The following is a 25,347-nucleotide window of genomic DNA, read 5'->3' on the forward strand; positions in this document are numbered from 1 at the left end:
TATGTGTGATACCAGCCGTGTCCAGAGCCAACGATGTTCCTAGCTGTTTACAAATTCAGTTAAAAGCTATAGAGGGGGCTTTAGAGGCAGTCAGTACTCTAGAAATGCTGTGATGAGCTGTCAGGATAATGAAGGTCACCTGCTTTCAGGCAATCAGAAGTCCAGCTGAATTCCATTAGCACAGACCTGCAGGAGTGGGTGGAATTCCTAGCTCTACAGGAGTTCTTCTCTCTGGGCCCTGCAAGATCCAGTTAGCATCTAGATTGGAATACAACCCTACACAGATCTACTGGGCTTTCAGGATAGCTGAGGTGACCCACATGTCGTTGAGCTGTTCAGTTATCCCAATGGGTTTTTCCCTAAGAGAGAAATGGGGGCAGGTGCTTCTGGTTAGAGAGATTTGTCCTGTTGAGCCTGTAGAGCAGGGGTCCCCAAATTTTTCAGGGTCATGTCCCCCCCCTTACACCTGTTGGTGCCCCCTCCTTCCGGGAGGCTGAGACTGGGGCTGCAGCTGGGGTTGGGGGCAAGAATAGAGCTGCAGTCGGGGGCTGGGAGCCAGGGTCATGGCTGAAGCTGGGCTGGGTGGTGTTCCCTCCCCACCCCTCGTGGTGGCTGGTCCGGGCCCTGCTGCGTGCCCCTCCCTGCCCCCACAGTTTGGGGACCTCTGCTGTAGAGCCTCTTGCATGGGGAGAAGTACTGAGCATTGCCACAAGTCTAATGTAAATGGAGTGGGGAATTTTAAAAAGCTTTTAGTCTCTCTAGCTGAAATAAGTAGCTCAGTTCATTCATATGAAAATGGAGAGTTGTTCCTTCTTTGGTTCCTTTTTTGTATTCCAACAGGGACACTTGGAGAGACTGGGTATTCAAATACCTGTCCTTCTACAGCATAAATAAACCTTGAAGTTTTTTGTAGCTAGCGGGAGGGACAGCTCAGTATAATAAATATAGTGGGAGACTGCTGAAATTAAACATGTAATAAAACATTGCTAGGCATATAGTCAAAAATGATCCATGATCCTTTCAGTCATGTTTCATAAGTTTCCATAACTTACCTAACCATCCCCCCCCCCACCAAAAGCCCCATAACGATGCCATACTGATTCATCAGAAGGTTCACTCTTAAACTTCTCTAAAATGATAGCAATAATTGGGGTGAAGCAGGCCTTCTGATGGTCTGTTTATTTTGCAGATGTGGGAAGAATATCCTGATGTTTATGGGGTTAGGAGATCAAACCGAAGCAGACAAGAACCATCGCGATTTAATATAAAAGAAGAGGTAAGAAAAAAAAAAAAAAGATGAGATGAGGGAATATTTAAAATAAAAAAAACAACACAAAAGAACAGAGGCAGTTCTGATTTGTGTCACCTTTTAAACACTGAGTTCAAGGCAGATTTGTGGAAGCTGGATTTCGCAAATTAAGGTCCCAGTCCTGCAGTCGGATCCACTTGGACAGATGCTTGTGGAGTCACTGGACTCTGCAATGCCATTAAGGTCTCCATGCATGGATCTGATTGCTGCAGTGGGGTCTAATGCAAGTCATGCTCTGTTGTAGAAACATGGATCAGAGAGAGGGAGTCCATGTAAAAAACATAAAGGAAACTTCCCAGAAACACCTTACAACAATAAAACAGTCTTTGCTCTATGTCCGCGAGTGGATCGCAGTGATTAGTGTTTGTGTGTGTGAGTTCAGCTTTATGAACCATCACTTTTTTTTTGTTTTGTTTCGGTTGAGTATTGGGGAAAATCTTACATTTGAATTTAATGCGAGGGACAACGAAACATGAGTTTGTTAGAGTCTGGCAGCCAGAACTTTAAATGATTCCAGCCATCAAAACATGCTACAGAAATGGAGAAATTAGCTGCTGTGCTTGTTTATGTCTACACAGTGCTTTTCGTCTGCAGATCTCCAAGGAGGCTAAGCATCATTCTCCCTGTTTTACAGATGGGGAAACTGAAACACAGAGAGGGTCAGGCTGAAATGTTCAAAGTTAGGCGGCCTAAAGTGACCAGCCCGAATTTTTCAGAGGGGCAAGGCACCTGTAGCTCCCTTTAGAATCTTCTGAAAATCAGGCCACTGTAGGGGTAGTTGCTTATATATGGGTTTAGACACCTAACAATTAGGTACCGAGGTTTGAAAATTTTGGCCTAAATTACTTTGCCTGTCATACAGTGAGTCAGGGAATAGGACCCAGATCTCCTGACTCCTAGTTTGGTGCTTTATCCACTGGATCATGTGATCTGCACCATGCAACTAAACTCAGAAAATTCCAGACTGGGGTGCCGAATGCCCCGAATAGCAGCAGCAGGTAAGAAGGGCATTTAGCACATAATTGACTTAGCTTTTGTTTTCCTTTTCAAGTTCCGCAAAGTCCAGACTCGCTGGCTGCCTCTCTGTGCGATGCCCCCAGCATGCACTATGCTGGTGATGTCACACCCATCACAGATCTCCGCTGCAGACCCGAGTGCCCTGTAGGGGGCTCAGGTAAGTCCCGTCCTTTTTTTGTTTTACAATATTACGTGGTTTTGCAAATGTTGTTTTTTCCCCCCGATATCTTTAATTCCTTACTATATAAGGTACAGTTTAAAAAAAAAATCCAAGATGTAAAAACTTTGCTATACCACACAATATTGTAAAAAACAAAAAAAACCAAAACCTTCAGTGCCCCCCTCCCACAAAACCCCCCCAAAAGAATCCCAATCAAATCCAAATCCATACCTTCCCCTCAAAGCAGGGCCAACTGGTTCCTGTAGGGCGACTCCCATCTGCAGCAGAGTCTGATGGAGGGTGTGACGTGGTCACTAGCGCAGCGTCGGGGCCTCACAATAAGGAGGAGATGGAAAGTCTTGATTTTGGAGATGAAAAAGTTAAGGGGGGACGGGGAAGATAGTTTATTTACAGCTTGATCCTGCATGGGTGCTGAGCATCCTAGTCTCCCACTGAAGTCACTGGGAGCTCAGGGTGCTCTGCATATAGTGAGTGGTTGTTACCTTGCGGGGTCAAGCCCATCATCAATGATGTGCTCTGCCTACTTGCTGTTTGGGGCTTCCAACACAATGTAAAGGAGCTTTTTATTTGCCTTCTTTCCTAAAACGTTGGTGTGGCTCTAGTGAAAAGCATTGATCAGGCAGCATTGCAGGCTCACATCCTTTCACCGCAGAACAGGAACAGCCCAGGCAGCAGCATTGCAAACTTCCCCATGTGCTGCCCCATCGGTTCTCCTACGGGAAGTCTTATCTGCTTGAGAGGGAAGTTCAGTCTCTAGGGACCATTCAGTCATACTATGCTGAGACTGCCAGTTTGGGCAGGGTTGTTTTTGTGCTGCTAACATCTGTCTTCTGGGAACTGGACTGAGACCATCAAACACGTGTCACATAAGTCACTAAGCAGCCATCGGAGATGGTAACACTGATCTGGGCTAGAAGATCAGGAAGTGAAAGACAAGATTTGTATGTTTGTTAAACATCCTTGCAGAGACTTTTAGTAAAATATCCAGGAACCTAGAGACTTTTGAAACTGTGTGACAGTGTGCAGCAAGAACCATGCTCACCCATGTATTGTCTTGGTATTTAACAGAACAACAGTAAGTCATACTAGTGGGAAGTGAGAATTTCACAGCGGTTGCCCTTTGAAAATATTCTAAGGCATTCAGTAAATCAGTATGGACGAACAGACATAACTCTTTTGTGATAAGAAAGTTGCCTCATGATTGGAATGGGTAGGAGCCTGCAAAACTGAGCACTCTTAGCACCCGTATCATGAAGGAGAAGACTCTTGTTCCACCACACAACATATATTGATTTATTTTTTTAAAATTTCGAAAAATGGATTATTTTATGAATTCTCTGACTTATTTTAGTGTTTAAGGTTCAGATACTCCTATTACTATCTAGTGGGATATTCCATCAAGTAGGAAAAAATTAACCTTTTCATCAATCTGGATTCCTCCGCATTTTGAGAGCAGCATGAAAGGACAGCCACAGCAAAGCTAGATGGTTTCAGAACCCGGGGGTGTAGGAAGCCTGAATAATGATCAGCTGTAGAGAGCATTATTGCTGTTCATTATTTATTAAATTCTTACAGTGTGCTTGGGCCTGTACAAGACCCAAAATGAACAAATCCTTGTCTAGAAGAAATTACCCTCTAAAACATGATCTGCAGTAGTTACCTGATCTACCATAGAGATTCTTAAACTTTTTGATACCAAAGACTCTCTCCTGGGCCATGCCAGGCTGCTTGGTTCTAAGCATTTTATTCTTTGGGCTGTCAGGAAGGGCTCCATCTACCACAGATGGTCCACAGGACCATCTCTTTAGAGCTACTGATCTGTAATCCTCAGCAGCAGGACAGTAAAAATACAGTTTGGCTGTATTGTGCATAGTGTTGTTTATACAAACACTAGGTCTCAAAATACATTAAAGTTTTATAATACAGTTAGAGATGTAAACGTTAAATGCTAGCAAAGAGGGAGAGAAATTTACAAGTGCGTGAGATGGGAGAGTCAGTGAGGCAGAAGGAGGGAGGCTGTTTCATCTGGTAGGCGCAGTAGAGGAGAAGGCACTTACTGAAAAACAATAAATAATAAATTAAGGAGAAGAGTCCAGTGCTAGATGAGCTAAAGGGCGCAGTGTGGAACTTGCAGCCCAGAGGGAGGGGATCTGAGTTGTTTTAAGCCATCTTTATTATTAATTATTTGTATTATCGTAGTGCCTAGGAGCCCTCCTCATGTGCTAGGTGCTGTACAAACATAGAACAGAAAGTCAATCCCAGTCCCAGAGAGCTTATGATTCCAGTGGCTGAAGCGGCCCTTGGGGGCGCTGTCTGTTGTGGCAGCTGTGATGCCCAGACTCTCTGCAATTCTGCATGTGCGGCTCTGACTCTGACATGCTCACTACTCTGGTGGTCCTCGGAGGACAGCCTATGTACAAACACATCACAAGCGCGGTTCCTGCTCCAAAGATCTTGCAGACCAACTATAAAACGAGAACAGGTTTATATGACAGATGAGGGATGACAAGAGAAGGTTTCTGCACTGGGGAAATTCTTCCTCAGCCAGAACTGGTGTTTTTCGAGTCCCTTTATGCAGCTCATGTCCTGTGACCTGACCTAAAGAGGCCAGAGTGGTGGTGAAAAATCTCACCCACTGACTGAGAGTCTGGTTGGAGAGTTTTTGAACTGTCCCCTGAAGCAAATGGGGAGTTAGCCGAATTAGAGTGTGAGGGATGTGCTTATGCTTATATATACTTTTTTTATATATTTGAAAAGGGAGGTAGCAACTATCTGCATGTACTTGAGTCTGGAAAGTTGGGGTCATTAGGCTGTAGACAAGAAAACAATTGCATATTTGAAAAGCATGACAAGGTAGCTGAGGTGAAGCTAGAAGTTCATTTGGTCAAGACAGGAAGAAATGACAGATGGGCAGGATTGAGTATCATCTATGCAAGAATGGTAACTAAGCTTTATAGGTAACAAAAAGATTACAGAGAAAGGGAATAGGTAGCGGAGAGAGCAGAGAATGGAGGCTTATAGAATTCTGAAGAAGAGCGATCTTTGCAGAGAGGAGGAGCCACTATTAGGCCTTTTCTACACTGCCACTTTACAGCGCTGAAACTTTCTCACTCAGGGGTGTGAAAAAACACCCCCCTGAGAGCTGCAGGTTTCAGCGCTGTAAAGTGGCAGTGTAGACAGTGCACCAGCCCAGCCCTGGGAGCTACTCCCCTCGTGGGGGTGGGTTTTTTTTTTACTGCACTGGGAGAGTTCTTTCCCAGCGCTGGTATCGCAACTACACAGCCATGTTAAAGCGCTGCCCCGGGGCCACTTTAACATTGGTTGTGAAGACACCCTTAGAAAGAGTGTATGCAAAAAATGGTATTGTTGTTCTCTTCCAAACTGGATCCTTTTCTAACCCAAATTCCTGTGGCTAGAGTTTGACAGAATAAACTCAGCCCATTTTATTCATGTTTTATCAAAAGACAAAGCAAAAAAATAGACGTGGTAAGGAAAGGGATAAAACTGTTGCTTGAAAAGGATCCCAAACCTGGGGTGTGAGAATTGCAGCATACTTTAAATAGTTGAGTGAGAGGGAAAAACAGCTAGTGAAGGGCAGGAATCTATCCTATAAATGTTTTAACCAAGCTTTATTCTTGGCAAAATAATAGAGAAGAGAGATCTAGTAGTAGTTCATCCATCTTCCTGCAATAACAGGACTGAAATCCATGGTGGATTCTGCTTAAATTTTGTTGCCATGATATGGTGATATCGTGTTTATCAGCCTGGTTTACCAGATTGTTTTTTGTTTTGTTTTTAATTTTACGTTGATTGCAGTCAGATGGCACAATGCAGGGGTTCATAAACACAAGTTCACTACAAAATATTGTCACAGATAAAACTGTCTCAGATCATAGGGAGGGTTTTTCAAACAGTTGGATGCAGTGCAAATAAGAAAAGAAACCAATGAGAGGGAAAATGGAAAAAGATTGAAGTAAAAGAATAGGAAGAAAGTGGAGCATTCCCCAGCATTCATGAGCTGTCTCCTGAACGAACAGTCCAGCTTATGCTGTTTCACTAAGTTCTTGTATTTGGGAGGTGTAAGCTGTGTTTGATTGTTCCCTGCATTGTGACATTGGGCTGGATCATGCACCTCCCAAGAGCTGTTGAGCACACTCAGTTTCCACTAGGCTGCAGGTGCTCACACCTCCCTGGAGGATTCAACACCTTGCAGCTTCCAGCCTGCACAGTATTAGCATTGCCTGATGGGCTCTCAGGTTGTGGTATGAGAAATAGTACACCAAATTGGGTATACCTGGAATATTAATATCCTCTCATGCCTTCCCCAAACCAAATAATGGAAGCCAAATCAGTGTTTCAGAGGGGAAGGTAGAGAAAATATCTTTGCTGGGTGTTCTCTCCCGGGAGGTTTAAAAAAATTATTGCACTGGAAGACTTAATCCTCGAGAACTCGTGGGGCTGATATGGTATGGTTGGGTGGGTGGTGCAAATCGGAGTGCCAGCATATGAACAATGGACACCATCTTTGGGTGTATCCACACTTTGAGCTAGGGGTGTAATTCCCAGCTTGAGGGGACATACCTGCACTAGCTCTGCTCGAATTAGCATGCGTAACGATAGTGTTGCTGTGGTGGTGGGTGGGGCTAGCCACTCTGTCTGAGATGCTAGGCATGTTCTTGTGCTGTCTAGCTCTTCCCACCGCTTGTGCTGCCGAGGCTATACTGGATCTATAGCATGCCAACTGGATCAAAGCTGGTTATGGGTCTGTCTCCTGGAACTGGGAATTAACAGCCCCAGCCTGAAGAGCAGACGTGCCCTTTCTGAATGACAAACCAAAGCGATGGTCAGTTGTGATATGTCTGTATATTGCAGCAAATAGCAGTTTCCAGAGGAAGATTACAAATCAGCAAGATGCATAGAACAAATAATCTTTGCATCTCTTTCTGTAATTCTAATCTGATCTGAGAAATTTCTCATTGGATTCTGTTTTTGTTTTGTGTCCCCCCCCCCCCCATTGATATGGGTGCGTTGTGTTTTATATGCGTGTGTCACGTGCACTAGAAGGGGCGGTTTGTTCATGTGGGAGGGTCCTGTATCTGATAGCCTGCTTATATGACTGGACCATATTAAATAAAATAGGGTTTGATGTGTGAATCGGTTGTCTTTTTTACATTACCTCTGAGTTAACGACACCTTGGTAAAAAAGTATTACAGCAGTAGTCAGAGAATACATCTCGAGCTAAGAGCTAATCAGGAGGAGTGACTTGATTTCAGGGTATTGGAGTGTGCAGATTAAGAAGCATGAATGCAGCTTTTTCTCAATCATTCACTCCCTCAATCATTCAATCACTGTCTTGTTGAGGGAGTAGAGAACAATAAGGTACAAACACATGATTCTAGCAGAGAGAATAACCTTTTTAAATAAAGTTTTTTCCCTTAATTTTCTCCCATGCAAGATTTCGTGGTTCTGTCTGGGAACTGGAGGACCAAGAACTTTATGGTTTTAACTTAACTGTACTGTTTTTACATTCCTAAAATGTGCCCATCAGACACTTAGTTCACATTCATAATTTTAAATAACAAAACACTCAAGTTGTAATGATCAATGGCCTGCCCTGTGAATGGAACTAAACATAATTTTGCTAATTATTGCTAACTAGAAACTTTTTTTTTTAAATGAAAATAGGAAAATTTTCACATAGGTTAAGATTCTCATGTAATTGCATGGCTCCAGGAGCTAGGCCTTCAAGAAAAACAGCTGTCACGAGACGCATGATAAAAGCATGGGCGCTGACAACACTGTAAACATGTTCTCCACCAACATGTCTTCAGTCAAAAGCCTGAGAAAATAGATGTACCTTACGCTGGGCCCTGAAAGAGAGCAAGATCTGGCTCTGACTAACCAAAGAATACAGAGTCACACCCTTCCACCCCAACACACTCTAGGAATGATTTTCAGCCTTCAAATCTAGGAACTTTTAGCAGAAGCATCGTGGCCTATCATCTTTCTTCCATGGTGCACACTATCTCTAGGACCCTAGCAATGCATGACTTCATAGATCAAACTTGCCATTTTAAGTGCACCCTGAAGTAAGTTAGAAGCAAGTGTACGCTTTGGAGAGTGGGTGTAATGTGAACCTTGCAGCTGCCAAGTACGCAGGCATTGGTTGTCACTAGAAGTTGATCATTAGTCGTAGGTGGTTTATAGCCAGTCACTTCCGGAAGTTCCAGTACTGCAAGATGCATGTTACACTAGGACTTTTCACCCTTTCTTCTGAGTTGCATTTGTAATCCCTCATCCTCTGAAAGCAATTGCACTAACCTTGTGACCACTGTCTTCAGAATCCAAAGTTAATGGTGTTGGGTAGCTGGTCACCTTTATTAAGTGGTATGGTTGCACAACAGTGTCATGCTTTAATTCTAGCGTTGCAGCAAGGGATAGTCCTTGGGCTACTTTGAAGCTTAGACCATATGTGTGTTTCAGTGGCTTCCTAAAGGAAAGAATGTGGAGTGAAGTCTACAACCTGATCTTTTCTTTTAATTAAAGGCAAGTAGTGAATCTGAAAATGAGAGCCCAAAAAGAAGAGGCCAGAAGCAAATGAGAAAACCGTAAGTCTCTATGGAGAGGGTTTTGAATTGTTTTGGTTTTATTCTAACAGACAATTGGCATTCAGCTATGTTTGAGGGACGCTGTAAAGATAAACGTACATAAAAATAATGTAATCGGTTTTCATTAATAACACTTCACATTATTAAAACTGAAACAACTTGTAAAAAGGTGTGTGTTGGGGTGTCCTGCCATTTATAAATCTGTTTGTTTACCTTTTTGCACTTTATTCAGCTTCAACAGGGAACTGGTCAGCTTCGCTTTCTGCTGCTAATTGGTTTCACCTCTTTTGGCTTTTTCATGCACTAGCTTAATGCTAATGTTTTTCAGGTTTCCAGCACTGGAAAGAAAGCTTAAGTCCTAAAAAATTAGTTTTGATTAGAGATATTTGCATGGTTTTTTGGTTGTCATATTAGGTTTTATATTCTTCTCTTATAAAATAAAATAAACTCCTGGAGAGCTCTCATGTTGTAAAATACGCCATGCCCCCACCCAATATGCTTGACTGTTTTCCTTTACATTCATGTAATGTCACCTTTTCCATCCAGAATGTTCCTACAGGCTCATCTTACAAATAAAAAGAGAATTTCATCCTTGTTAAAACACACAAAATCTAGTTCCTTTTCTTATGCTCTCAAAAATCTTTAAGTGTCTAGAGTTTTAAATGATTTGTATGTGACCTGATACAATAAGGAGCAACAAAATAAGGCTGTGAGAAAACCTAGAATATATATATCAGTGTGCATATAGACCAGGGATTCTCAACCTTTTTCTTTCTGAGTTCTCCCCCACCCCCAACATGCTATAAAAACTCCACGGCCCACCTGTGCTACAACTGTTTTTCTGCATATAAAAGCCAGGACCAGCGTTAAGGGGTAGCAAGGAGGACAGCTGCCCGGGACCCCATGCCACAGGGGGCCCCATGAAGCTTAAGTTGCTCAGGCTTCAGCCTTGGGGCTTGGGGCCCCAGGCGTCAACCCCATGAGATGGGGCTTCGGCTTTCTGCCCTGGGCCCCAGCAAGTCTAATGCCAGCCCTGCTTGGCAGACCCCCTGAAACCTGCTCACGGCCCCCCAGGGGGCTCCGGACCCCTGGTTGAGAACCACTGACGTAGACCACGCTCACTATTCCAAAGCCAATGCTTTTCAGAAATATGTAGGCAGTAGTCCTAGAAATCACTCTTAGGGGTTCCCCTGATAAGCTCAGAATGCATAAATAAATATTAAAAATAAAATGGAGTGCTTACATTTCAAGCTGTAAGAAATGGCAGCTCTATTAAATATACCATATTACTATGTTTCCAGCATTGCTTTGACTTTAGAAAATGCATAACTAGATTGGGTAAAGTCTAGGTGATGGAGGTATAGGGCTAGAAGTAGGGAATCGCAACGTGAGACTCAGGTGCTTTCCCTCATTACCAGGGCTGAACAAGTGATTATATTGCAGTGCCAGTATTTAACTTCCTGTGTCCTGTAGCTCATGTGCTGGCATTAAACCTGATGACTTGAATCTTTGTTTAGCCAGCCAATAGTGTTGAAGTTCCACTGTCCCTCCTGACTTCTGTTTTTGTCCCTAGAGGTAAATGGAAAAGGGAGGCTTCTGGGGAAGAGGAGGATGAAAATGGTGGGGAGCAAGGCTCCAGTGCAGATAGTGAACCAGAACAGAAGAAAGTTAAAGCCAGGAGACCAGTCCTGAGAAGGTGAGGAGGGATTGAATTTACTTTCCCTTTTATATTGTATGTCTCTTTAACTTCCAGTGCTTTTAAAGGTACCCGGTAAGTGACATTCCATAGGAAATTGCTGTTGGAGCAGGTGTGTGTGTTCTGGGAGCAGCCAAGGGACAAATTAACAGTCAGCCAAAGTGTGCAATAGTCTCCTGGGGGAAGCAGTTGGAAACCTCACCCTCTTGAGTAATTTATTAAATGACTGGCTAATATGCAGGAGGGACCAGTCCTGCACTGAGTGGAGAGGGAATTGTCTACATGCCCATACAGATCTTTTCCCTCATTGATGTTATCCTCACTTATTCTGTGGCCTGATTCTCCTCTCACGTGAAACTGGTATACATTGGTGTAACTCTGTTGATGTTAGTGGAGTTGTTCCTGATTTACATTGGTGTACACAAGAGGAGAGTCAGGCTCTAGGCATCTAATGTTTGGGATGTACACTTCCTTATGGACTGGGAAGTCCTGCTGAAATGCACTCCTTGTGTACAACGCACTGTATTATATCTTTTTGTTAATACTCATTTTAGAGCAGTGGTCAAAGCCAGTGTTAAAAAGCCCCACAAGCCCCAACGTGGTAAGAGGAGAAAGAAACAAGACTCGTCTGAAGATGAAGATGATGATGAAGACGATGAGACTCCCAAAAGGCAAACCCGGCGCAGAGCGGCCAAAAATGTCAGGTACTGCAGGGGTTTTGAGTTGCGTAGTAACCAGAGCTGGGGTTTAGAAGTCAGGATACCTGGTTAATGTCAGACTTGCTGTGTAATCTGGAGCAAGGCAAGGAGAACCATGCGGGCAAACCTGTATGCTGCGTGGAGCTCCACTGCCTCTTTACAGGATCTGGTTTTTGGTCATTTAACCTCTCCATAGCTCATTGTATCCATTTACTGTAAAGCATACAGTACTTGCTTACTACCTCAGACGGGTGTTGGGTGGTTTAGTTAATGTTTCTAAGATGCTTTGAGATCAGATTAAAGATGCTATAGAAGTGCAAAGTATTAGACAGAAATGGATGCAAAATTGCCAGATGCAGATACTTGTCAGTAGCTAAAAGCCCGTAAAAGATGAGATACGGGTTCCCAGCATTTGGTGGACACCTATTGAAGCAGTCAACATGCTGTTATTCTCATGCTTCAGGGAATAGACCAGCTCCTCACCAGTGAGGGATAGAAAGAAACATTCCCCATAAGCAGGTTATTCCATAATTGCTTACTGCAGGGGTTCTTTTACCTCCTGAAGCAACTGCTACTGTCAGAGGCAGGAGACTGAACTAGATGGACCGCTCATCTGATCTTGTATAACGATCCCTGTTTTTTAAGAGGCAGAGAGTAAACTTTTAGCCCAGCTGAATGGCTGATCTGAGAAACTCAAACAATGTATTACACAGTCAAACCCAACATAGATGCTGGAGGGACTTGCCTGTGTCATGCCAGGCTGTGTGCATATGTCTTTGGATTTAAGGAAAGACCAGAGCTTTTTGCCATCTTGGTATTTGGTTTTGTGCAGTTACAAAGAAGACGATGATTTTGAGACGGATTCCGATGACCTGATTGAGATGACCGGGGAAGGGGCCGACGAACAGCAGGACAACAGCGAGACCATTGAGAAAGTCATGGACGTCAGGGTTGGAAAGAAAGGAGGTGTGTAGCTTTGAGAGTCAGATTAGGATTCTGGGTCTAGTCACATCCACGCTCTGGTTCTCCTGCACTGGTGTAATGCTGCTGAAGTGTTTGGGTTTCCACCAGTGGAGAAGGATTTTTAAATCTCCTCCTCCATGTGTTTGTTGACCCCCATCAAAAAATTCTAATAGATTGGTGAGGCATGATTTATTCCCCTTTACAAAAGCTGTGTTGACTCTTCCCAAACACATTGTGTTCAACTGGGTGTCTGATAATTTTGTTCTTTATTATGGTTTCAATCAGTTTGCGTGGTACTGAAGTTAGGCTTACTGGCCTGTAATTGCCAGGATCGCCCCTGGAGCCCTTTTAAAAAATTGGCGTTACTTTAGCTATCCTCCATCATCTGGTACAGAGACTGATTTTAAGCAGTTGGTTAAATACCACAGTTAGTTGTTCTGCAGTTTCATATTTGAGTTCCTTCAGAACTTTTGGTCCTGGTGACGTATTACTGTTTAATATAATCAATTTATTCCAAAACCTCCTCTATTGACACCTCAGTCTGGGACAGTTCCTCAGATTTGACATATAAAAAGAATGGCTCAGGAGTGGGAATCTCCGTCACATCCTCTGCAGTCAAGACCGATGGGAAGAATTCATTTAATTTCTCCACAATGGCCTTGTCTTCCTTGAGTGCTTCTTTAGCACCTCAATTGTCCAGTGGCCCCACTGATTGTTTGGCAGGCTTCCTGTTTCTGATGTACTTAAAAAAAATAAAAAATCTAAGGGGCATTTTGTGTCGAGAGATACTTCCGTATGGTTGTAGTAGGATCAGGGGCTCTGTGGGATGTTCTTTATGCTGCCATAAAAGACGCACTAGCTAGAAAAACAACTCCCTGCTTCAACTCTATTCAGTTTGTTTCACTGCCTGGCTAACAAAAGCACCAATTGCAAACCAATTTAATTTGCAACTTTTTTTTTTCCAGCCACTGGTGCTTCCACCACTGTGTATGAGACTGAAGCCAACGGCAACCCCAGCGCTGACTTTGACCCTGAAAAGGATGAGGGAGAGGTTCAATACTTGATCAAGTGGAAGAGCTGGTCGTACATTCACAGCACATGGGAGAGCGAAGAGTCCCTGCAGCAGCAGAAGGTGAAGGGCCTGAAAAAACTAGAGAACTTCAAGAAAAAAGAGGATGAAATCAAACAATGGTACGTTTTTGCCTAAGACAAAAATCGGTGTCTAGCCTGGCTTAGGAGGTTCTTCAATAGCAGGGAACACCTGAGCTTTGCCCAAGCGACGGCTGTTCAGACAACTTGCCAGAAGCTCATGGTCCATGCTGGATCACTGCTGTCATCTTCAATAAGCAGGGATATTGCTACTCATTATGATGGGAAATTGAAAAGCATGAGAATTTCCTCTTGTCTGCCCCTCCCTCGCCCCAGCTGGGTTTCCTTCTGCAGAGCCTGTCCGCTGAGGGTAGGGCTCGAGAACTGTTTTCTTTGGCGCCTGACTGGACAAGACAGATCTCTCTTCTGTTCAACATCAGTTTCATGGGTATCGTACTTGTGGCCATGATGTAAGTCTGATTGGAGGCAGGACTCCGGGGGTTAGAAATCATCCAAATCTGAGTATTGGGCCAAGTGCCAGAGAACTAATCACTTATGGATGCAGGGTGCGGAGGCTGCAGGTCCCAGCAAGTGGGGGTGCATGCGCGCCCGTGTAGCTGCATTCTGATGAAGACGAAACGGTACATGCTGGGACAACAGTCAACATCTTTGTATTGAAAATGGGGGCAGCCGCAGGCTCCGTTGTTCAATCTTGCCTCACAAGTTGCTTCTTGGCTGCCCCGGTTGAGCAGAAATTCAGGGCTTGACTACACTCAGTTTTTATACCAGTTTAACTCTGTCAGTTTAGAAACCCAGCATGCCCTAGTGTGGCTGCAGGTATATCTGTATAAAAGTACTTACATGGGGTTAGCATATTTAGGTAAGGGTCTAAACTGGTGGAGCTTAATCGGCACAAAAACTGCACAAGGCTGCTCTAGCTGAGAACATTTATAGAGTCGCTTATGGCAGTGCTTCCCACTGCTGATCCCTGGTTTTTAAGATGCAGGCAATGTCTGCTCTGCAGCTGGGACCGAGCCTCCCAGCTCGGGCAGGTAGACTCAAGTGGAGCTAGCTCACTAAAGATAGCCATGTGGATGTTACGGCTCGGGCAGCAGCTTCTCAAGCCCTCTCAGCCCCTGGTCTGGGCCTGGGCGACTAACCCAAGCTTCTGCCGCAATGTCCACGCTACTGTTTTTAATGTGCGAACTCAGGGGAAGCTAGCGTGAGTCTGCCTACTGGAGCTGTGAGGCTCACTCCCAGCTGCAGTGTGGATAAACCCTGAGCCGTGGGAGAGACAAATGTTGTCACCCAGTACAGCACAGATAAGCAATTAGACATAGTACTGAAAATACATCAGTCCATGCAGTGTACAATGGTCACACTTTAAAAACTTGCCAGTTTTGTCTTAGATATGGTTTATTTCCAAATTTGCAAAATTCTCTTTCCTTTCTACAGAGAATCCCTGGGCTACTACGGGTATGCAGGTGATGTTATCTAAGGCAATTGGCAAGGTTTACAGGGCAACCTCTGTAAATGTTTTGATGTTTAGTTTGCAGAAAGCTGATTTTATTTAAGGGGTAGGTTATTTTTGGATCCAAGCCTTACTGCACTAATGGGGTCTGTTGATCTCTGGATCAGTGTATGTCCAACTGATGCTGGTAGAAGTCACGCATGTGTGTTAAGGGGAGACATGCTTAGCTCAAGAAGTATTAAAAATAAAATGGTGAACTGGTCAGTTTCTAACATAGTAAATCAGTAGGGAGCTTTCGGCATGAATTTGCGGTAAGCCATAACCCAGTGGTAAAATTTTGCAAAAAGTACTCTAAGCAACGTTCCTTCTAAATTTTCTTTATACTGAGCAGGCTACAAACTCCAGAGTACTATGTTTATTTGCCTTTGGGCAAACTTACGCTTTTATTTCTTTTAAATCTTCTTACGCTGAACTAACATGGTGGGGATGGCGAGGGGTGGTCCCTCCCAGTATCGCACATCTGTGGGGTCCCAGAAGGAAGCCATTCGCTCTGTAGCAGCGACCTTAGAAGTCTGTGTGAGTGTGGATGGGTCTGACTGTCTTTCCCCCAGGCTTGGGGTTTCAGACCCTCTACCGGTTGCTCCCAGGAAGGAGCCCAGGCTGCAGCTCCTTCCTCCACTGCCTCTTGGCATCAGCAACTGCTGTGTCCCTGGAAACCAACTGTGCAGGTGTGGGATGTTGTGGCCCCATCAGGCTGCAGCTGTCGAGCCTCTGCTCACCCAGGCTGGCACCGCGGAGCTGGGCCCCTCACCTGAGCTCCTGCATGGGGGGCATCCTCCCTCAACAACACCGCTGCTGCTGCTGCCGCCTCCTGGCTGAGCCACGCACAATGTGTCCCTGAGACCAGAAGTGCTTTCGCTCCCCCCCGCAGCAAGGAGTGGGACCGCATATACCCTGTGAATGGGCGGAGGGCTGCAGGCAGAGCAGGGTCTTAAATGACCACCGCAAGTCCCTGCTGGAGCTCTAAGAGGAGACGAGAGCCAGTTTCTGACCTGCGCAGTATATACAAGGTTGTTGCGTGGTCATATGTGCGTGCTGTTTACAGGGAACATTGACCCTAAGTCCTATTTTCGAAAGTGATTGAGGCACTTGGGCATCTAAATGCCAGTGACTTTCAAGGAGGCTTAGGGTGTGTCTGCATTGCAGTGAGGTGTGTGACAGCAGCACGTGTGGACATACCTGAGCTAGGTTTGATGGAGGCAGCTAGAACAGCAACAGCAATAAGGCTGCGGCAGCACAGGCTAGCTGCTCAAGGACATTCCCAGGGCTTGTACAGCCCTTGCTGCTGCCAATCCAGACTAGCTCACACTTCTGATTGCGGTGCAGACGTAGCCTAAGTCTCCTACATGCTCAAGTCGCTATTGAAAATGGGACTTAAGCTACTTGGTCATGTAAGTCCTTTTGAAAATGTTACCCCATGTCCCTGTCTGAGAACAGATCTTCAAGTAGAAGAGACACCTGTGAGGTTTCCTTGTGTGGGAGCTGCGAGCCTGTTGGCAACTTCATAGAAATGTAGGGCTGGAAGGGACCTCAAGACATCAAGTCCAGCCCCCTGTGCTCTGGCAGGACCAAGTAAATCTATACCATCCCTGGCAGGTGTTCAGGGGGGTTTAAGAACAGGCTGGACAATGACGGGGATTCCACAAGCTCCTTTGGAAGCCTATTCCAGAGCTTAAATACCTTTATTGTTAGAAAGGTTTTCCCGATATCTAACCTATGTCTCCTTTGTTTTAGATTAAGGCCATTCAGTACTTCTTGTCCTTCAGTGGACATGAAGAGCAATTGATCACCATCTTCTTCGTAACAGCCCTTAACATATTTGAAGATTATCATCAGATTTCCCCCCTCTCCGTTGTTTTTTTAAGGACTAAACGTGCCTAGTTTTTTTTAACCTTTCCTCATAGGTCAAGTTTTCTAAACCTTCTATTCCTTTTGTTGCACTTCTCTGGACCTCTCCAGTTTGTCCACATCTTTCTTGAAGTGTAGTGCGCAGAACTGGACACATTACTTCAGCTGTCATATCATCACAGTATGGATACCGGATACCGGAGTGCTGAGGGTTCCCTCCTTATGTAAAAGCTTATGTATTTTGGCTTTGTGGAGGAGAAGCTCACAAAAGTTTCAGGGAAAATCCTTATATATTTCTCTGTATTGTTTCATTGTGAATAACCTGTTCCTTTAGAAGCATTAAGAGGAGTATTTGATAAGCAATTGTAAACTTGGATTGAGTTACCCTAACTCATGAGATTATATAGGCAGGTAGAGTTTTAACAGCTGGTTTTGAGCATCGCTGTCCACAAAGTGAGCAGAAGTAGAATTGTTCTTACATATGCTTCTCCCCCTACCCCCATTTCTTTTCTCTCCAGGCTAGCCAAAGTAACTCCTGAAGATGTGGAATACTTCAGCTGCCAACAGGAACTCGCTGCAGAGTTGAACAAACAGTATCAGATAGTGGAGAGAGTGATCGGTAAGTGAAATAGAATCATAGACTTTAAGGTCAGAAGGGACCATTATGATTGTCTAGTCTGACCTCCTGCACAACGCAGGCCACAGAATCTCACCCACCCACTCCTGTATCAAACCCCTAACCTATGTTTGAGCTACTAAAGTCCTCAAATTGTGGTTTAAAGACTTCAAGGTGCAGAGAATCCTCCAGCAAGTCACCCATGCCCCATGCTGCAGAGGAAGGCGAAAAACCTCCAGGGCCTCTGCCAATCTGCCCTGGAGGAAAATTCCTTCCCGACCCCAAATATGGCGATCAGCTAAACCCTGAGCATGTGCGCAAGACTTAGTGCACCTTTCTAATAAAGGAATAGTAAGACCCAGGAATTCAAGTTTTATTTGGGTCACAAGAATGAATGTGTGGTGTTTTCACACCTCTCTGGGGAATAAACTGGTGCTATGTATCCTGTAATGTGTGGAAATCTAAAGGTTAAAGCACAGGAGATCTGGGTTCTAGTGATGCATCTGCAAACAACTTGAGCAAGTCACTTGCCCTCTCTTTGCCTCAGTTGTCCCAACTGTAAAGTGGGATTAATAATCCCTATTTCCTCGGTGTGCCGTGATTAATTTATTACTGTTTGTAAAGTCCTTTGAAATCTTTAGCTGGAAGATTCTGTTGAGCAAAAGTAGAGTGTTGTGAGGACCTCTCAGGATAACATTGTTTGACAGTGAAGCTTGCATGTCAGCTCAGGGTTTAGGTTTTTATGGGTAGTAACAAAATGTGGTGGTGTAGCTTTCACAGCAGCTCAGTAACATCACACTGATCTCAGCAGGAGCTGTGGGTATCCAGTGCCTTTGGAAACTAGGCCTGAAGAGTTCAGTGGTGTTCTCTAACAATCTTCCTATGCATTGTAGAGAACTTTTAAAAAACCCTCCTAACTGGTGGGAACTGTAGAATATCTTTTCTGCATCTCATCCTGGTGGTTAAGACACTAAAACCCTTCTTTGTTTGCTTCTGTAAAACGTAGCTGTGAAGACCAGCAAGTCTGCAATGGGACATTCTGAGTTCCCAGGTAAAGTGGCCTTTAACTCCCTTTCTGGCTCCTCTAAACAATGCTATTAGCCGTGACATGTCTTATGGCGGCATCGGTCACTGTCATGACTGCCTTGGAGTTCGGTTGCTCATGGTTGCGTTTCTGTAATGTGTTGCAGCTCACAGTCGGAAATTGTCCTCTAATGAGCCCGAATATCTGTGCAAGTGGATGGGGTTGCCGTATGCAGAGTGCAGCTGGGAAGATGAGGCCTTGATTAGCAAGAAGTTTCAACACTGCATTGACAGCTTCAGCCATCGCAACAACTCCAAAACCATTCCCACTCGGGACTGCAAGGTTCGCACGCTTCCTTTCTCTCTTGTGGTGGGCTTGCTCTGGGTTTCTGAATGCTGAAGTTCTCGCTGTATTTAGATGATATGTGATGCAAGATTTTCTACAGGGATGGCTATCACTTGAGGAGATTGCCTTTGCCTTTCTCCCTCCCGCATGTCAGTTTTTTTTCCAGGGGTTCTCTGCATCCTTTTCAGTTCCTTCTCCCAATTCTCAAGGCCCTGAAACACATACACCATCTGTTCCTTGAAAACCAATGGCTGGGACTCCCCTTGGAGAGCTCTTTAACTCGACTTCTTAGTCATCTGGAGGGGTTAGTGCTAAGCTTTACAAATCACTTACTCCCTCTTGCTTAGCAGCTATCCGTGCTGTCTCTTCAGCATGCTAAGGCCAGGCTGGCATAGAACGCAGAATCAAGAACTGGCATGAGTTAACCCAGGAATTCAAGGGAAATAACAATGGAACTTTATATCAGTGGGAAGTGTCTGTAATAGGTTCCTACTAGGGCTGTTGATTAATCACAGTTAACGCACGTAATTAACTCAAAAAAATGAATTGTGATTAAAAAAAATTAATCTCGATTAATTGCACTATTAAACAATATAATACCAAGTGAAATTTATTAAATATTTTTGGAAGTTTTTCTACATTTTCAAATATATTGATTTCTTTTACAACACCAGAATACCAAGTATACAGTGCTCACTTTATATTATTTTCGATTACAAATATTTGCACTGTAAAAATGATAAACAAAATAAATAGTATTTTTCAATTTACCTCATACAAGTACTGTAGTGCTGTCTCTTTACTGTGAAAGTATACCGTACAAATGTAGATTTTTTTTTTGTTACAGAACCTGCACTCAAAAACAAAACAATGTAAAACTTTAGAGCCTACAAGTCCACTCAGTTCTAGTTCTTCAGCCAGTTGTTAATACAAACAAGTTTGTTTACATTTACAGTAGATAATGCTGCCTGCTTCTTCTTTACAATGTCACCTGAAAATGAGAACAGGTGTTCACATGGCACTTTTGTAGCCGGCATTGCAAGGTATTTACGTGCCAGTTATGCTAAACATTCATATAATCAAAAATGAATATAAAGTGAGCACTGTACACTTTGTATTCTGTATTGTAATTGAAATCGATATATTTTAAAATGTAGAAAACATCCAAAAATATTTAAATAAATGGTATTCTATTATTGTTTAACAGCGCGATTAATCATGTGATCAATCGCGATTAATTTTTTTAATCGCTTGACAGTCCTAGTTCCTACCCATCTAAAATACATCAGACTTCCTGGATAAATATATCCTCTCCAATTCCTGTTGATCCAAGAGAAAATAAGGCATATAAATACTCTCTTCCTTAGGGGGGAAAGCAGACTTCTGCTTAGTGTTGAGTCGATTTCTACCAGTGTTTTGGAATGAATGCTCACTGTTTTTGTACAATTACTTTGTCTAATATCACAGATAGATAGATTAATCTCTTTGCATCTTATCCCATCTATAAATTGGGCACAATAATACTTATGTACCCAGAGGTGGAATATGAGGCTTAATACTTGTAAAATGCTTCATGAGCCACATTATAAAAGGGGGAGTTAGAAATGCAAAGTTTTATTATTACTGAAAGAAAAGGCAACACACCAGGGAGGAAGAGGAATAGAGGATGTTGCACCATATCAATTAAAATGAAGGGGGCAGGGAGATAATAAAAGAATGAAGCAAAGAAAAGAGGCAGAGGGGGATGTCCTGCAGCTCTGATACTCTGAGATTGCGGGCAAGCAGGAGGTGCTAGCAAACTGTTGTCACTGATGGATCTCGTTGCTGCTGAGTGGGTGGCTAAATTGCAGTTACAAGTACTCTCTCTGTATATATCATATACCCATGTATCACCGCAGTTTTTATTCAGTGAGTTCGAAGGCCTGCCTCATTCTTTTCTTCAGTGAGTTTAAGGAGTCTGCCTTTTTAGGTGTTGAAGCAGAGACCCAGGTTTGTTGCTTTGAAGAAACAGCCTTCTTACATTGGTGGCGAGAACCTGGAGCTCCGAGATTACCAGCTGGAGGGGCTCAACTGGCTTGCTCACTCGTGGTGCAAGTATGTAATGCTCTTGTTTTGGGTAATGCTCTAGTTTTGTTCAGGGTTGCAGTTTTTAGAGCTATTGAGCCATATTTAGTCATAAAAATGTTTCCCTGTTACACCACAGCAGGATCTGGCCCTGTTGTTGTGATGTTTTTACCTGCCCTGCTTCAGCACCTTTAAAGCTCAGGATCTCAAACGTTGTCACACACATCCAGCAAAAATATCCAGGCCTCCTGCTAAAAGGGGAGGAAAAATTCTCTCTTTTTGAAAACGAAGGGGGAACCCAGTTGCATTGCTAGGATTCAGTATGAACACGTGCACACGAAGCACCGTCTTGATTTGACTGCGTTGCTGTTTCTTTGCCACTGCAGGATTGGCAAATGGAGACCATCGTAAAATGTGAGCTCAAGAGTTAGTGAGAGAAGATCTTCTCCCCTCATTGTCCTGTGGGGTATGGTCTCTGATGTGCATGGGCAGGTGTGTTTCTCTGGCTCAATGCTGGGGAGATGGAATAATATGTTTGGTCCACTGGCCTGAGCCAGTGTGGCAAACCCTGTTTTCCTGATAATCAATCAGAAGATAAATCTCTCTCTCTTAGCTTTCTTGAGCCATCTCCGTAGGAGAGACCCATCGTTTGAGAAACACTCTTCTAACTCTGTCTATTGACTTTTTGTCTTTTGTCTTTGCATTTGCTTGCCAATTTGGTGGCAAATGCAGTCCAAACTTTGACCCTGTCACTCATAAGTGATTCTTTGTAGAGCAGGTCAGTCTGAATTGCTCTGGGATCTGCTTGGCAGTAGTTCAGTGACCTTTTGCAAGGCATACATTTCATTCTCTGTCATTACTTGTTGGTACTTAGTAAATTGATACATCGTTATATTTATTACACCTTTATTTTTGTTTCTCCACCTTTCAGGAACAACAGCGTGATCTTGGCTGATGAAATGGGCTTGGGGAAGACTATCCAGACAATATCATTCCTCTCCTATCTCTTCTATCAGCATCAGCTGTATGGCCCCTTCCTGATAGTGGTGCCCTTGTCTACTCTGACCTCATGGCAGAGAGAGTTTGAAATCTGGGCACCAGAGATTAACGTGGTCGTTTACATAGGAGACATGATGAGCAGAAACACGGTGTGTAAATAAAAGGCAGGGCGGGTGGGAGAGGGGAGAAAGCCTCATGCAGAAAGAAAATCTCTGTGCATAGATTATATGTAGCGTATGGTTCTGTAGAGAGGCAAATTCTGGGTTGACATTATAGCTATAACTGTGCAGTTTGGCCAGGTTCACTAGAGTAGAGGCCTCTGTGTCTCGGTCTTCCCATCGCTTAAATAATGTGTGTACAGTGATTATTTTATTGAGCAATGGAGGTGCAGACAGGTAGGACTTTATGGGGCAATATAGGAAGCCTCAGGTTATGACTAATAATGAGACAGTTAATATCAAATGAATACAGATAATGGGAGGATTAAACTGCCCAGGAGATCTGGTTTAAATTACTGGCTCTGCCGCAAACTGCCTCTCTGAGTTTGGGTAAATCACATGATCTCTGTGCCTCAGTTCCCCATCTGTAAAAGGAGGATGATAATCCTTCCTCTTGCCCACCCTTTGTCTCTCCCCTCTGTAGATTATGGACTCTTCGGGGGAGTCTGTCTCTTACCATGTGTCTGTACAGCACCTAGCACAGTGGGCCACGTTCTTGGCTGGGATCCGTGGGTGCTACAGATAATAAGAATGGAGTGTGTCCCTTTAACAGCTCCGGTTGACGTTTGTGTCTGAACTGTTGTCTTCTCTCCCAGATCCGTGAATATGAGTGGATCCATTCTCAGACTAAAAGGCTGAAGTTCAATGCACTTATCACAACATATGAGATCCTCCTCAAAGATAAGGTATGTAGTGGGCAAGGGGTATTTCACATAAACTTCCTCATGCTGCACAAATGGGGCTGCCTCCCTCCAAACCAGTGTGTCTTGCACTGTTCGTAGAACATACGATGATGATCCAAAGCTGTTTCTTTCCCCCCACCCCACCCCTCTGGTAATTGAGAACACATAGATGCAGCCTACCATTACTTGGCGTGCTTACAAAACTACAGAGTCTGCTATAAATATAGCACAGTAGTAGTATTGTTCATGATTACACATACTTATAAAGCACCTCTCACTGTGGTATCTGGGCTAGCTGTATCTGTCTTAATTTGGACTATTAACATACTCAGTAAGAAGAACAAAACACTTCATTCCCTTGCTGCCCACAAGTGTTTGACATGGGCTGGAGAGGGAGGGTGTTGGAATTGGGGATGGTAGGGTTAATGCACCCCCCATATCAGAGGGATGAAATCACATGGCTTTTACACTTACAGAAAGAGAGAGCTGCCTGGAGTGTGCCAGGAGGCCCTACCAATGAATCACTGAATCCTGTGTGAGAACAGAGAACTTGAAAAAAAAAAATACTGAGTGGTGAATACACTGCTTTATCCCCACAGGCAGATTAGCTGCTCTGGTGTTGATGCTTCCCCAGCACAGTGCATGCTGGGGCTTGTGAGCACAGCAGGGACTCTGCAGTCATGGGGGCGGGGGGTGGATTAAAGGAAGAGGAATGTGGAATAGGGAAGGGTTTAGGAATTTAAAAAGAAGAAATGGTCGATTTAAAATCCATCTGTTAGCTGAAATATGTTTGGGGCATTTAGCTTGTAAATGTTTCTGTTCACCTCTGAGTGGAGCCAGAATTGGTGTGGTGTGCTTGTCCCAAAGGCATGTCGCCAAAAGAAATGCTTCTTGGTTAAGCACACTGAAAACAGAAGGTGCTCAGACACCACAGCGATGGGTGCAGTATAAGAATTTGAATAGAACATAATGGAATGCAATTATTGCAACACTACACAGCTGACGTCAGGCCCACAGAGAAATGAACATAAAACACTTGTCTGATCTGGTGTGTCCTTTGGTTTTGTTTTTTTGCTCCAGACTGTTCTGGGCAGCATTAATTGGGCCTTTCTGGGTGTGGACGAAGCCCATCGGTTGAAGAACGATGACTCTTTGCTGTATAAAACTCTGATTGATTTCAAGTCCAACCACAGGCTCCTGATCACTGGGACCCCGCTTCAGAATTCTCTCAAAGAGCTCTGGTCACTGCTGCACTTTATCATGCCGGAGAAGTAAGCCTCCTTACTGTGTACTTCAAAAGATACCAGTATGTGTTCATTGTCAAATACCATCTCTTAACTAGACATGGAGTATGAAATGACTTCGTTTTGGAAAACACAGAAAGAAGTGAGTAAAACTTGAATGGGTGAGAGTCACAGAGGGGGAAAACACAATGAAGAGGGAAAGTGGCAAGGGCTGAGAGGTAAATGAATGGTGCAAGGAGGTAAACTGTGTTGGCAACAGGCGGGCTGGGTAATGTAAGACAACTCCTCCGTCACTGTCTTCTGGGAGGGCCACATCCAAAGAGCCAAACGCCTGTTTTAAGCAACCATTCAAACCATTTTCAAGGCTTCCATTAAAAAAAGGAGGCCAGTGAATGAGACAGTAAAATAATGGAGGGGGCAAAAAAAGCAAATTTCAAAACTGTGAAACACAATCTAGTTGGAAGATTCTTTCCACGGAGGGATCTACAGAATATACAAAAACTGCTGCCACGTGAGCATTGCTCAAGGACAGAATAAGGGGCCTTTGGGTAGACTGTGATTTTTAATTGAGGAGGATCCGTATGGAGCCACAAAGATCAAGGTGTAAAAACATTTAAAAATGCCATAGTCCCATTTTCAAAAGTGACCTGGGCTCTTAGAAGCCTGAATCTCACTGGCTCTCAATGAGATTTGGGATCCTAAGCGTCTGAGTCATTTTTGAAAATGAGATGTGGGCTCCTAAGTCACTTAGGCATTGTTTGAAACTTTTACCCTGTGGCTAATAATGTGATGCAGGCCTTTTGAAGCAGTGAAGAAAAAGAGCTGGAGATCCTTTGGCTATAATTAAAAGGCTACGATTTAGTCACGGAGGTCACAGCCGTCACGGATTCCGTGACTTTACTGGACCTCCGTGACTTTGTGCGCCCTGCTCCACGGCTTGTGGCGGGAGCCGTAGCGGGGGCCATGTGCCCAGGTACCGTTCCCAGGGCTGCAGCGGGGGGCCGTGTGCCATTTCTCCGCCAGCTGCGGCTAGGGCTGTGGTTGGGGTTAGAGCTGGGACTGTGTGCCCCTGCCCCACAGCTGCGGCCAGCCCCAGAGCTGGGGCTGTGTGCCGCCCCCTCCCCCCATGGCCGCACACCCCTGTTGTGATTGCAGCTGCTAGAGCCAGAGCTGTGGGGACTTGGCCTGTCAGTGCCCCCCTATTGGACTCCAG

The 25,347-nt window shown here is 44.2% G+C and overlaps 1 protein-coding gene across 1 annotated transcript in view; it reads left to right on the top strand.

Annotated features, from left to right (window-relative positions):
• CHD2 (chromodomain helicase DNA binding protein 2) overlaps positions 1-25,347 on the top strand; it is a 78,598-nt gene that overhangs the window by 21,442 nt on the left and 31,809 nt on the right. The window contains exons 4-16 of the mRNA XM_065412342.1: positions 1,190-1,276; positions 9,055-9,116; positions 10,690-10,812; positions 11,367-11,516; positions 12,343-12,476; positions 13,439-13,664; positions 17,460-17,560; positions 18,564-18,608; positions 18,748-18,923; positions 20,896-21,020; positions 21,922-22,138; positions 22,804-22,893; positions 23,971-24,161. Coding sequence (XP_065268414.1) covers positions 1,190-1,276; positions 9,055-9,116; positions 10,690-10,812; positions 11,367-11,516; positions 12,343-12,476; positions 13,439-13,664; positions 17,460-17,560; positions 18,564-18,608; positions 18,748-18,923; positions 20,896-21,020; positions 21,922-22,138; positions 22,804-22,893; positions 23,971-24,161 — 1,727 coding nt within the window. The remainder of the gene's footprint in view (positions 1-1,189; positions 1,277-9,054; positions 9,117-10,689; positions 10,813-11,366; positions 11,517-12,342; positions 12,477-13,438; positions 13,665-17,459; positions 17,561-18,563; positions 18,609-18,747; positions 18,924-20,895; positions 21,021-21,921; positions 22,139-22,803; positions 22,894-23,970; positions 24,162-25,347) is intronic.

Source organism: Emys orbicularis, chromosome 10 (assembly GCF_028017835.1).
Source record: "Emys orbicularis isolate rEmyOrb1 chromosome 10, rEmyOrb1.hap1, whole genome shotgun sequence".
NCBI lineage: Eukaryota > Metazoa > Chordata > Testudines > Emydidae > Emys > Emys orbicularis.